We start from the raw sequence: 13,950 nt of genomic DNA, 5'->3' as shown, positions 1-13,950 counted from the left end.
CTTGAAAGTTGCTATGAGAGTAGAGCTTCAATGTTCTCACCATAACAACAAAATGGTCATTGTATGAGGTCTAAGATGTGTTAACTCACCCTATTCTGGTAAACACAGCACCATATATAAGTATATCAAGTCATTACCTAGTATGCTCTAAACTTATATAGCGTGATATGTCAATTATATCTCAATCAAGTTGGGGTGGGGAAAAGAAAGAGAAAAACAGATTAATTAATCCACTGAGTATTGGGGTAAACAGGAGGGGAACTAGCATTCACAGTTTACACACAGCATTTCATTAACTTCCGTCAACAACGGTCAGGGAAACCAAGGCTCGGCAAGATTAAATAACCTATCCAGGAATAAACAGCTGAAAAGGGTAGAGTGGAAATTTAAATTCGAATTCGGATCTATGTGAACCAAAGGTCCACATTTTTCCGTTTTCTACTCCTTTGTACTTTCTACTCTCTACTCTCCAAACTCTCCCTTTTTCAAATTGCAAACTCTCCCTTTTGCTTCTTTTCTCTCGTTTTGCTTCACTTCCTTTACCCTTTGCTCCTTTGTCCCCTTTCCTCTCCACTTTCTTTTTCTTTTTTTTTTAATTTTTTATTTTTTATAAACATACATTTTTATCCCCAGGGGTACAGGTCTGTGAATCACCAGGTTTACACACTTCACAGCACTCACCATAGCACACACCCTCCCCAATGTCCATAATCCCACCCCGTTCTCCCCAACCCCCTCCCTCCAGCAACCCTCAGTTTGTTTTGTGAGATTAAGAGTCACTTATGGTTTGTCTCCCTCCCAATCCCATCTTGTTTCATTGATTCTTCTCCTACCCACTTAAGCCCCCATGTTGCATCACCACTTCCTCATATCAGGGAGATCATAAGATAGTTGTCTTTCTCTGCTTGACTTATTTCGCTAAGCATGATACGCTCTAGTTCCATCCATGTTGTCGCAAATGGCAAGATTTCATTTCTTTTGATGGCTGCATAGTATTCCATTGTGTATATATAACACATCTTCTTTATCCATTCATCTGTTGATGGACATCTAGGTTCTTTCCATAGTTTGGCTATTGTGGACATTGCTGCTGTAAACATTCGGGTGCACGTGCCCCTTTGGATCACTACGTTTGTATCTTTAGGGTAAATACCCAGTAGTTGGGATTTCATCAAGATCAAAAGCTTTTGCACAGCAAAGGAAACAGTTAACAAAATCAAAAGACAACTGACAGAATGGGAGAAGATATTTGCAAACGACATATCAGATAAAGGACTCGTGTCCAAAATCTATAAAGAACTTAGCAAACTCAACACCCAAAGAACAAATAATCCAATCAAGAAATGGGCAGAGGACATGAACAGACATTTCTGCAAAGAAGACATCCAGATGGCCAACAGACACATGAAAAAGTGCTCTGTATCACTCAGCATCAGGGAAATACAAATCAAAACCCCAATGAGATATCACCTCACACCAGTCAGAATGGCTAAAATCAACAAGTCAGGAAACGACAGATGCTGGCGAGGATGCGGAGAAAGGGGAACCCTCCTCCACTGTTGGTGGGAATGCAAGCTGATGCAACCACTCTGGAAAACAGCATGGAGGTTCCTCAAAATGTTGAAAATAGAATTGCCCTATGACCCAGCAATTGCACTACTGGGTATTTATCCTCTCCACTTTCTAATCCCCTTGTCTGGAGCCCAGCACAGCTAGTCCATAATCACCTGGAGGAGCATTTCTCAAACTAGACTTTGCTTGCCCTTTCTCTTTTTAGTGTATGTGTGTGTGTGTGTGTGTGTGTTTAACTGAAGTATGGTTAACATACAATGTTACATTAGTTTCAGGTGCACAACACAGTGAGTTGACAAGTCTGTACTTTATGCGGTGCTCACCACCAACTTGACTTTTGATACATGGATGTACTCACATGGATATACACACATACACGCATGTTTGTACTTATATATAAAAATCTCCACCCTTTTCATAGAAAAATGAAACAGCCACCAATAAAAGCTTTTACGGGTCCCCCAGTGCCAGCTTAAGTTATTATTAATATGAAATTGTTTAAATGTTTACAAATATAAAGTTAGCATAAACTCTGTGTGTGTGCTGTTCTTTTAAAAGTTTATTTTTAGAGAGAGAGAGAGAGATGGAACACACACATATGTGAGCAGAGGGAGGAGCGGAGGGTGAGAGAGAAGGGGGAGAGAATCTCATGCAGACTCCACACCCACTACAGAGCTGACGTGGGGCTCGATCCCACGACCCTGAGATCACGACCTGAGCCAACACCAAGTGCCAGCCACTTAACTGAGTCACACAGGCAGCCCTATATGTGCATTGTTCTTTTTAAAATTCTTTAAATTTATAAGTCAATAAAATTCAAACTAACCTTAATATGACAGATGATATGACTTTGCTCAGTGGGAAACAAAAGCCCTATTAATCAGATGGAAGTCATTCTTATTGGCTTTGCCAATGTCAACTCAATTTCCTAGATTGATAGTGGATGAATATCAACAAAGGTATCAACAAAATACTAAGTTTGATCTATGATGGACACTAGAAGATGCAGGTGTTCTCTACAGTGTGGCATTGGCAAAGCCATTAAGGATGACTTCCATCTGATTAATAGGGCTTCTGTTTCCCACTGATAATATATACTTGTCCAGTCCACCAAAGTTTACCCAGCCACTGCTATTGGTGGGTGACTTACTGAGCAACTACTACCAGGGCCTGCCACTGTGGATGTGTTTGTATTTAACTCCCTTAACTCTCACAACAGGCGATGTAGTAGTAGTACTATAATTCTCTTTTGCATATGCAGGAATGGGGGTACCCGTGGATTAGGCACCTTGCCCAAAGAGCTGATTGGGAGCAGAGTCACTGGAATCAAGGCAGTCGGGTTCCAGAGCCTGCTCATGAACTCTTGGCTACACAGCCTCTCTGGCTGGATGCCTGGGCTTGCAGCAGAAGGTGGGCAGCTACTTTCCATGCTACAAAAATAGGCTTAAACCTCTAGAAGCATCCAGTCTGAGAAGGGTCTTATGCTGGTAAAACCCAAGGTATGGCAAGGCACATGTAGGGTGCTGGTTTCTTAGAACGTGCAAGCATGAACACTGTACTCCTGGGCTTTTGGGGAAGCTTTCCCACATAACTGAGGTTTTTTGACCACTAGCAGGCACTTCCCTTCTTGAACTAAGCCTGGTCTGGCATAAGCTTCTTCAAGCAAGGTTAACCCAGCTAAGGAAAAAGGTCATGATCTCAGGGTCCTGGAATTGAGTCCCACATCGGATTCCTTGCTCGCCAGGAAGTCTGCTTCTCCCTCTGCCTGCTGCTCCCCCTGCTTGTGTGCTCTCTCTCTCTGACAAATACATAAAATCTTATTTTAAAAAAATGAACACAAAGGTATTCTAAGAGATGCAGGAAATATCTGAATTCTGAGCTCCTAGGAGTGAGTCGTGCGTGAGTGAAAACAAAATGATACGGAGAAAAGTCAGATGTTAAGCCATTGGGCCACCATGGAAGCCCATCGGTCAAGATATGGGGAAATGATGAGATTCAGCCAAGTGAAGACGCAAGGTACAAAACTAGAAAGACAGGAAGAAAATAGACCAAAACATTCATAGTGGTCACCGCTGGGCTGTGGCACTGGACAATGCAGACACCATGGTGGTATTAATGAGTCGTCATTATCAATTTCCTTTGTATTGTCGAATCCCTACAAACCTTGTTTGAATAGGATTTCAGGCAGGGGATAGCATTTCATCCAGTGCCACGCCATTTCAACCGCACTGCACGCAAGACAGAGACAGAAACAGAAGGACCTCACTCGGGACCCGGCCAACGGGGCAGGGCGCGCCCTGGGTCTCCCTGCACCTCCCAGACCTCGTTTGACCTGTCTGCTAGAGTGGCTTGCCGATTTTTGAAGATGGCACCAGATGATATCCGGTCTCTCTGGAGGGCTCTTCCAGGGCTTACATGAAGAGATCATCTCCAGAACTTTTCTTAAAAAGTAAGTTCAGTAAGAACCTGACATCATCGGGTTCTTAGGTATCCATCTAGAGACATCTGAAGGCTGCACAGATGCACTCACACATACTCACTGTCCTCTCTTTAAAATGCAAGTGGGAGGGGTGCCTGGGTGGCTCAGTGGGTTGAGGCCTCTGCCTTCAGCTCAGGTCATGATCCCAGGGTTCTGGGATGGAGCCCCACATCGGGCTCTCTGCTCAGCGGGGAACCTGCTTCCTCCTCTCTCTCTGCCTGCCTCTCTGCCCACCTGTGATCTCTGTCTGCCAAATAAATAAATGCAAGTGAGAGCATCCCAGGCACTCTTGCTCCATTCATAGAATGGTGTGTCTTGGAGATCACTTCACTTCGCATCACTACACCGAAAGCATTCTCTTTCTTTTGTATGGCTGCTACTAAACCCCTCTATGAATGTGCCATAATTCACTCAAGGCCCTACAGACTGACATGAAGCCAGAAAATGCAGCTTTGAAAAGAGATAAACTGAAAAAAGCCTGAAGTTCCTGTTTCTATTAAATTCTTTTTTTTTTTTTTTTTTTTTTTTTGGTCTTTTCGCTGCTCACTCCAAGACGCAGCTGTCTGGTAATAATAATTTTTGGTGTTTACCTTCCTAAAGGTCAAACAGCTTTCAGCATAACAAGACTGAAAGACAAAGTTCAGAAGCTTTGCTATTCATTGAGTAAACTTCGTCAGGAAGGAAAACACTTATTTGGATAATTATATCAGCATTTTGGTGTTTCTCCCTCAGAAGATTAATGTTTAATAATGGAAAATGTAAAGTCAAGAAGGAAGGCAGTGGGTGCTCAGGATTTGCATTTTCTCTGTATTTGGGTGAGACCCAGGCCTCCTGCCCTCATTCCCAAATGGGACATGGCCCTGCTGGGGTTTTTGTTGTTGTTGTTGTTTAGGCCGAGAAGGCTCAGCGCGGAGAGTGTCTGATGGCAAAATCTGGTAAGTGATGCCGACATCCCCTACCTCCTTGGGCCACCGATCTACTTCTCCTTGTGGCTCTGTGGTGGCAGCTGAGGTTGCTCCAGGAGAATTACTTAACCTTTCTGAATCTTCCTCTCTGCAGATAAATGACGACACCTCAAGGTGATCTCAAAGGGCGATGTTAGGAGCAAATCAATCGATCTGTGTGAAAATCCTATTCCATCCGCTACTTGAAGTGTCGAGACAGAGGAGGGACCAGAGAGATGCGTTGTGACATCAATGCGGTATCAAGCCAGACAAACCTGCTCTTGGATCCTCACCCGTTCTTTTACCGGCCAGGCAACCACGGACTGGAGGCCGACCCTCACGTGTTCACCGGGTAAAGCGAGGAGGACCCCCTCCAGGTTGCAGAGTGATGAGGACCAACGATGCACCTGTGTCAAAGTCCTCCAGAACGCGCCTGCCTTTTCTAGCATTCGTGTTACTCCTTCTGCCTACCTTAGGATAGAATAAATCTGAGGCCTTCAAAACAACTCAAGGAACTTGGATCAGTGCAAAGGAGAGTAGGAGGAAAACGAAGAAAACCAGAGAGAAATCCTCAGGGCATCGGAAGAAATGGGATGTTAATTACGGAGAGGCATGGAGAGGTAGGCAGGGGTAGTTCAAGGAAGGCCTCGTAAGCTGCGTCAAGGAGTTCAGCATCCTCTACGCCCGTCATTTCCAGGATGGAACAAAAATGTCAAACGATCCCCCTTAGTGAGCCTTCTCAGTGGGAAAACTGTCTGTAATCAATACAGTGTGACTTTGGGGCCAGAGGAAGTCCCATGATCCCATATTTAATTTTGTATACTTTGTCTTATGCCAGGAATGGCACTATTCAGTGATTTCTTCCTCAGCACTCAAGACGTGATGCCTTATCTGTGGTGCAGCCAGGACTCAAGGATTAGAAAAGTGGAACTTGGTACCACAGAAAAGTGGTACTTGGTAGTCGGGACAGGCTTCGAATAGGGCCTAGGCTGGCTCTATTGCACATTGATATAAATATACCCTTTGTGTGTGGGCAGGAGCTGGGCTGAGGTCACCTGCTGTGTGACCTTGGGGAAGTCACTGAACCTCTCTGGGCCTCGGAAAACTTTCATCATTAACCCCATGACTCTATTTTTTAGATCCTTTCCTAAGAGTATAGGGATAAAGAATGGGTTCCTGAGGGCACTAGAGTGGAGAGAAGAAGGGTTTCACAGAACAGGGGAGGGAGAAGGAGGAGCAAAAAAAATATATGGGAACAGACACAGGAGATGACAAACAACTGCCTGACATCACACCTGTGTGTGTTAGTGAGGAAGGGGACAATCTGACAATCTGAGTCAGGAGGAATCAACATGGACCCATTTTCAGGTGGGGACACAGACCATGAGTCACAGACCAGGAGTCACATCCTGGAGGACCTGCTCAAAAGCACGAGGTGGAGAGTATGGGATACCGGGGAAGGGGTGGGGGAGTCCAGACAGCTCCCCTGGCTTTAGGGCAAGTTTGGGCTCCAGCAGGCGGGACACATGCCAAGCAGGCGTGGGACACTATGGGAATGTTTGCAGGGCTAGCCGAAGGATGGAGAGTCTGGAGGCCCGCTCTCCATTAGTGGCCTCTGCCTGAAATTCAGCCTGGAAGGAGCCTGGAACCTGAGCTCCAACCCTCTAGTCATTATTCCCCACAGCAAAGGCAAGATGCTAGAACAGAAACAAGTGTTTGGGTCCTTGAGACTCCTGGGACAGAGAGAAAGGAGACCAGGGTGGAGGAACCACGGGGCCCGTGGCTGTGTCTTCAATGCCCAGTGGCCCTTGCCAGAAGTTCTCCTGGGACTGAGAACCCTGAAGGTAGTATGAGGCTCCTGGACAGTCCTGACAGAAGTGTGGCAGGAGTGCACCGGGACCAGGACAGCAGGTGGCACCGAGCGACTTCGGAAAGATTTGAAAAGAATCTCGAGGCCTCACCAGGATTAGGTACGAAATAGATCCAACTGCCCCTGCCTATCTTGGGCGATGGATGTTATTTTATAAAGAGGCAGAGACTCCTTATAAGGTTAGGGGACATTTCTCCTGAGAACAAAAGGTGGGAAGAAAAAGCTGCTGGACCTCAGCAGAAGGTGGAGAGGCTGGCGGCTCTGGGAGCAGCTCTGTCCCTGTCTCCAGGAAGTACCTGGAATCTTTCGACCAGGTCCCCCTCCACGTTCACCCACTGCCCAGGGGATCCACGAAGTGTGGAGGGAGGGCCTGGAAGGAAAGCTGGACCTCTAGCCATTTCCTCAACCCCTGGGTTGTTTCCAGAGACAGACAGCAGCCATCCACACTGTTGTGACCTCCAGTGACCCAGAGAAAATATCCTTTATTAGTGGCGAAGTCTTTCTTCTTTTTATTAGAGAAAAGAACAATCATGTTTTACTTACATGCATGCCCACACCAGTACCCCAGGATCAGCGTCTGCAGGCCTAGCCCTTCTTCCCAATAGGACTGGTCTCCAGACGGTGGTTCTCTAAGGGGAAAATGGTGGGGCTGAGGAGTAAGAGGGTGAAGACGGTTATGTCTGAAACAAGTGAATACATTTTCTTTTCCTCCTACCCCCCCCCCGCCCCCGTGCTCATCTATGAAACCCTAAGAATTGCCCAGAATGTCCATGCTAGCTAGATCTGCTCAGCCTCATGGGGCAGAAAGGTTTCTAGCACATGCCCCATTAGCTCACCTGGGTGCCCAGAGTAATTCTCTGTACTCTGCCACAAACTGGCTGAGCATATGTAAGGTGATTTTCCATGAAGGCTAACTTAAAATTGCATTGGGTAAAAAGATAACCGTACTCACACCTACTAACTCCCAAGACCTCCAGCTTACCCCATCATAGCCATGACACACAGACTATCTCAAGAACCACCTCGCTCTAGCAGAGAAGGCCTCTCAGCCTCTTGAAGGCATGGCCTTTGTAGGCCTTTCCTTCCCCGAATGGTTAGCAAGATTTCGGATAAGGCTTTGAAGTCTGATCCTTTCTTACCCTTCCAAAGTCCTTAGATCACTCCAAGAGCATGTTCCCACTTAATTTTAGTATAACCAAGTAAGGGACGGGGATGAGGACCTTTCAAATGGAAAGAGCATTGGCTGCATACCACCAGCTGGCTAGATCTGTGGTCTTGACCCCACTGCCCCATAGTTTCCTTCTCTTTGAGGTGAGAAAGACAAATCTAGATGCAGGAAATTGCAGCTCCGGCTTGGACACAGGGTACCTGTCCACATTTTCCTCAGCTTAAGGATAACCACCTCACTAGGAAGGGTTTCCCCAGACACATGAAAGAACTTGGTGTAAAACAGGAAGCCTTTGGGTGGAAAACTGTTTGGGGTTTTTGACAGTTCAAGGTAGGGTCTTCTCTGGTCTTCTAACCTTACCTAATTTTCGCCCCTAACTATTGGGTTTTAGAATTGAATTAAGAACAGTGTAATGTCTAAAACCAAGAAGCGTGTTGAAATTGCTCTTCTGAAAAGGCATGGCCTTGGATTTTGAGAGGAGCCTGAACCTCCCCCCCCCCCCCAGAAGCCTCTAGTGAGACAAATGTCTGAAAAAGGAAGCGGCTGACCCACGAAGCCCTTGGCTCTCAGTCCTCTATTCAGAGAACATGCGCCACTTTACTCTCACTTTACTCCCGGGGTGGAAATTGGAGCTTGGCTTTCTACAGGAATTGCCCCGACCTTGATAGTGTTTCTTTGTTACTCTTAAGATGAAGAATTCGCGTTACATTGCAGGCTGTGATAAAGCATGTCATGGGCCGAGCACAAACGTGTGTGTGTGTGTGTGTGTGTGTGTGTGTGTGTGTGTGTGTGAAGGTCGAGAAAGAAAAAAATCATTCAGGGACAATCCCGGTGGCCAGTCAGAAAGGTGAGGGACTGGGACTTTGAAAGGGTTCACACTCTGCGCTCTAACTTCCTTGCCCTCCCTCCGCACTGCTTCAGAGCAGACGGTTCATTTGACTTCTTTTGTATCAGGTTTTATTGCTCCGAACCCCTAGGGTCTCGATTTGCTCTCCGAAGAAACGTGCTCCACCGAGCCGCTCTCCGAGGCAGCTTCTTTCTCCGGGCGGGGTCAAGGCGGGAAGGCGAGGCAGGCCCCAGACTCGGGCGCCCCGAGCCTCCGCGAAGGGTCTGGAACGACTGACACGCACGGCGTCGGCTCCCAACCCTGCCGGCGCGCTCCGCGCCAACTCTACAGGAGGCCTAGAAAAGTCCGGCGAGGAGAGAAGACGCGGCGGAACTCGGGCGGGAGGCCGGCGCGCGCGCCGGGATCAGGGGTTGGCGAAGGCGCCCACCCGACTGCCCAGGCTGCCGGCCGGGTCTGCGCCCGAGGAGGAGCGGGCTCAGCTCGCAATCCGCTCCGCAGCCTGCGCCGGCGACGCGCCCCCACGGGGACCTTTTGCGGCCGCGCGAAGACGCCCCACGCCGCGCCCCAGCCGCCCGGCGAGAGGGCCGGGCTCTGCGCCACGCGCGGGGACAGGGGGCGGGCGCGGAGGGCCGCAGGTGCCCCCGGAGCCCCGCGCCCCGCAGGTACTCGTCAGAAGAGCGGACGCGGAGGGACGCGAGGGGCCGCGGGCCCCGCCTCCTCCTCGCCCCGGGAGCTCCCACTGGGAGGAGAGCCTCCCCGGCCCCCGCGCCGCCGACGGGGCCTCCCGGCCCCCTCCCCGCCGGCACCCCGCACTCGGTGATTGGCTGGCGCCGCGGGTCCCTGGCACGCGCCTGTGGATGTAGTTATAAGAATCCTCGCGTGCCGGCCCACAGCTCCAGCAGGTCGGCCACAGCCCTCCCCGGCGCAGCGCGGGCGCCGGCCAGAGCCCAGCGGCCGCGGACACTCCAGGGAGGCCGGGGGCGCGAAGCAGGCGGCCAGTCCTCCCTGCCTCTAGCTCACCGCCCCCACCCCCGCCCCGGGAGGGAGAAGGCCGCCGTGCGAGCAGGAACCGCGCCGTCCAACTTCCAGACACCGCCCCCCACCCCTGAGGCCCCTGGGCCCCTCAGGCCCGCGGCGGCGCGGAGCATGGACGCCGTGCTGCTAGAGCACTTCCCCGGGGGCCTGGACGCCTTCCCGTCTCCTTACTTTGACGAGGAGGACTTCTTCACCGACCAGTCCTCTCGGGACCCTCTGGAGGACGGCGATGAGCTGCTGGCGGATGAGCAGGCCGAGGTGGAGTTTCTCAGCCACCAGCTGCACGAGTACTGCTACCGCGACGGGGCGTGCCTGCTGCTGCAACCCGCGCCTCCGGCGGCCCCGCACGCGCTCGCCCCGCCGCCCTCGGGGGTCCCGGGCGAGCCGGAGGACGGCGGCGGCGGCTACTGCTGCGAGGCAGGGGCGCCCCCCGGCGGCTTCCCCTACTCGCCCGGCTCCCCGCCCTCGTGCCTGGCCTACCCGTGCGCGGGGGCGGCGGTGCTGTCCCCCGGGGCCCGGCTGCGCGGCCTGAGCGGGGCGGCGGCGGCGGCGGCGGCGGCGCGGCGGCGGCGGCGGGTGCGCTCCGAGGCGGAGCTGCAGCAGCTGCGGCAGGCGGCCAACGTGCGCGAGCGGCGGCGCATGCAGTCCATCAACGACGCCTTCGAAGGGCTGCGCTCGCACATCCCCACGCTGCCCTACGAGAAGCGCCTCTCCAAGGTGGACACGCTGCGCCTGGCCATCGGCTACATCAACTTCCTCAGCGAGCTGGTGCAGGCCGACCTGCCACTGCGCGGCGGCGGCGCGGGCGGCGGCGGGGGGCCGGGCGGCGGCGGGCGCCTGGGCGGGGACAGCCCGGGCAGCCAGGCCCAGAAGGTTATCATCTGCCATAGGGGCACCCGTAAGTGCGTCCGCAGTCCAGCTCAGGGAGACGGGGACGGGCACGGGAAGGTCCGGGAGGGGCTGGGTGCCTACTGACGGACGGATAGACTGTCCGTGGGCACCGGCGACCTTGAACACGCGTTGGCGTTTCTCAGGTTGTTTCCGCCCCTTGACCGCGGCAGGGAGGGCGTGCGTCCCCGACTGACTTGCAGCTCCCGGGATTCCGGGGAGGGGGCGCTGGGAGGCTGGGGGGTCGAGGAAGAGGGTTCGTTCTAATGTCATCTAAGACGCCTGTTCTGCGGAGGCGCCCGGGGAGGGGGAGGATCCTAAAGGACCAGAGGACACCGCTGGGAATCGAGTTGGACGTTCACGGTCTGTTTTCTCTTATCACCTCCTCAGGGTCTCCCTCCCCCAGCGACCCGGATTATGGCCTCCCTCCCCTTGCCGGACACTCCCTCTCATGGACTGATGAAAAGCAACTCAAAGAACAAAATATTATCCGAACAGCTAAAGTGTGGACCCCAGAGGACCCCAGAAAACTCAACAGCAAATCTTCCTTCAACAACATAGAAAACGAACCGCCCTTTGAGTTTGTGTCCTGAGAAGTCCCAGATCCTCCTGAGGATCTGATTATGTCTCTGTGCATATTGTACATGTAAATATCTATAATGTAATTTAAGAATCACATTTTTCTAATGGCAATCAACTGTTTGTTATTTATCTATTTATTATCCTGTCGAGTTAATGAAATAGACGATCTCATTTTAAGTATATAATTTATATAATTTATCCTGATTTTCTAAAAAGGATGCAATAGCCTATGATTTCCCCCGGCACCTTTGGCAGAACTCTGCCTTGTTGGAAGAACTCTGGCCAGAAAACGTCATGCTAATTTATTGCCAGATATGGTTTATTTCTAAGCGATGTTAATAAATGCTATTTACACCTTTTTCTAAAAGTTTTTTGCTTATTACATGATGGGGATAGCTTTTTTTTTTTAATAGAAGAATTATCTTAGTCTGTAAAAGATAACTGAACCAGACGTGCAAAATGTAGTTATCTAGTAAGAAACCACATTTTAATTCGATTTATCTGAAAGTGGGTGGGTACGGCTTCTCTGCCTTTTGGCTAAGATCAAGTGAAAATGGGTGAGTTAGGGGGTTAGGCCCCACGTCTCAAAGAGCGCCCTTCATCTCCATTCCCTGCCCTAAATAGTAACTTTGGCCTGTATTTTTATCCTGTCCTCCAAACACCCTATAGAGGCAAATAAGTCATGGTGTATTTATTATTCCCATTTTTCAGAGGGAAAGCTAGGGCTCAGAGACGAATATTTGACTTATCCAAGGTCACCCCTACCCTCTCTAAGCATAGTGTTTGAGGTGAGTTGGTTGCAGTGGGAAGAGTTTCCGGGCTGGTCAAGGGAAGGAGGGGGCGGTCATCGTGCTTCCACGGACGGGTTGGAGAGAAAGGGCTGCTCTTGAGCTTGCCTTATGGCCCATCCCTTCTGCCAGTTTCAGCATCAGGTATGCGGGTCTCAGAATAGTCCTCTCAAAGGAGATGGGGTAGAGGACTGTGCTGAGGCCGGGAGACCCCTCGGATGCCTCCCAACAAAATCCAGGGTCCTCTCGGTAAGGCAAGGAGCCCGGCCGCTGTTTCACAATTGGGCAACGGAGTTATTTTTTAAATTGACTTCGTTTTGTCTACGACACAATCTCGTCTTCCTTGGCAAGCAGCCTGGGAAGAAGGCGAGTCTCGCGAGGAGGGAGCAGGGCCGCCCCCTAGCGATGGGGAGAGGCGCGAGGGCGCGGTCCGGGACGCTCCCCCGGGAAGGCCTGGAAACCCGGGCTGCCGCTGGTGTCCTACGAGGCTGCCCGACTGTGGCCCCGGGGCCCGGCGCGCGCTTCCGGCGCGCCCCTTCTAGCTGAGTCACGGCCCCCGCGCCGAGCGGGCCGGGCCCAGGCAAGAGGCCGCTCCGCCGCCCCGCGGCAGCGGTTTGGTTAGCCAAGGTACAGTCGCGAATCTCCCCTGGTACCCATGGCCCTGCCGCAGGACAATATGTCGGCAGCATGCTAATTGCTTTAACCTAGTTTCAGACCCACCGAGGGGTTCCTCGCGCGCCGCGGGTGCCATGGACCTCGTCCAAGTGCAATTAAAGCGAGGCCGCGAGCCCGACCCCGAAGCGCGGCCTGGCCAGACACGCGGAGATTCTGGGTCGAGATGCTCCCAGGCGGCCCTTGGCCATGGACACTCTTACCCCTTTCAGCCTTCGCAGCTTCTCCCGGCCCTCCCCCCTGAAAGATGGAGATTTCACACTGGAGACAGAATTTGGGAAGGAGAGAAAATAATTCGATTTTGCCCTGTAATAGAGCCCCATTAAACATGAAAGTTGCTTTGGCACAAATGCTTCTATCAGGCATGTAATCTCATTACACTCATTAGAAAGTCAAATGTTAGGCAGACTTCAACTTAATTATAACTTATGTAAGTATTGTACCGTATTCTTCGCCTGTGTAGACCTGCGTTTCAACTGGGTTGGGTAATGGGGCACTCCGCAGTTAAAACACTGCAATCATTGTGATGTGGCACCTTTTATTTTGTGTGCCACTTTTTTTTCTTTTTTCTTTTTTTTTTTTTTGTGATTCAATGACTCAACACATCCTTTAGTGCGGTGCAGATGAAGCGGAAGAGCCGGGCTGAGCGTGTAAAACACCAGGGTCTCTATCTTGTCACTCTTCTGTCCTGACTTGGCAAGTCCCTTTAAACACAACCTTCAAAGAGACTGACAGCTTCTTTTTATTTACTCATAATCCATTCATTCTAGTGTAGCAATTCTTAAAAAAAAAAAAAAAAAAACTGCAGCCGTAAAAGCAGAACAAACGTATCATTTCAGAGTCTCCTTTGGCCTCAGAGAGGCCTGAGCTGCACTTGGTGCCGGAGTGGTTCTTGTGGCCGGGCCAGGCTGGAGAGCCTCTGGCCTGGGGCACCTCTGGCCAGGAAAAACAGCCTGGCACTGGAAAGATCAGTGTGGGGACAGTCTGAGTGGCAGTATCCAGCCGGCCTAAGTCCACACGATTCTCCCAACTTGAAAAAAAAAAAAAAAAGAAAGAAAGAAAAGGAAAAAAATTCTGTATGAAAATAATTGAATAAGCCAGACTC

At 50.9% G+C, this 13,950-nt stretch overlaps 1 protein-coding gene across 1 annotated transcript; it reads left to right on the top strand.

Annotated features, from left to right (window-relative positions):
• Positions 1-10,026: 10,026 nt before the first annotated feature.
• On the top strand, positions 10,027-11,752 carry PTF1A (pancreas associated transcription factor 1a). Its single transcript, XM_045084976.1, has 2 exons — positions 10,027-10,813; positions 11,194-11,752. The coding sequence occupies exons 1-2, from the start codon at positions 10,027-10,029 to the stop codon at positions 11,394-11,396; spliced, it is 990 nt and encodes a 329-aa protein (XP_044940911.1). The 3' UTR covers positions 11,397-11,752.
• The last annotated feature ends 2,198 nt before the right edge of the window (positions 11,753-13,950 follow it).

Source organism: Mustela putorius, unplaced genomic scaffold (assembly GCF_011764305.1).
Source record: "Mustela putorius furo isolate JIRA1106 unplaced genomic scaffold, ASM1176430v1.1 tig00000827_pilon_pilon_pilon, whole genome shotgun sequence".
NCBI lineage: Eukaryota > Metazoa > Chordata > Mammalia > Carnivora > Mustelidae > Mustela > Mustela putorius.
The sequence above is the reverse complement of the archived record's forward strand: the minus strand, read 5'-3'. Positions and strand labels throughout refer to the sequence as shown.

Coding starts and splice junctions, on each gene's coding strand:
- PTF1A (XM_045084976.1), top strand. CDS start 10,027: ATGGACGCCGTGCTGCTAGAGCACTTCCCCGGGGGCCTGGACGCCTTC. Junction 10,814..11,193: donor CATCTGCCATAGGGGCACCC/GTAAGTGCGTCC, acceptor TCACCTCCTCAG/GGTCTCCCTCCCCCAGCGAC.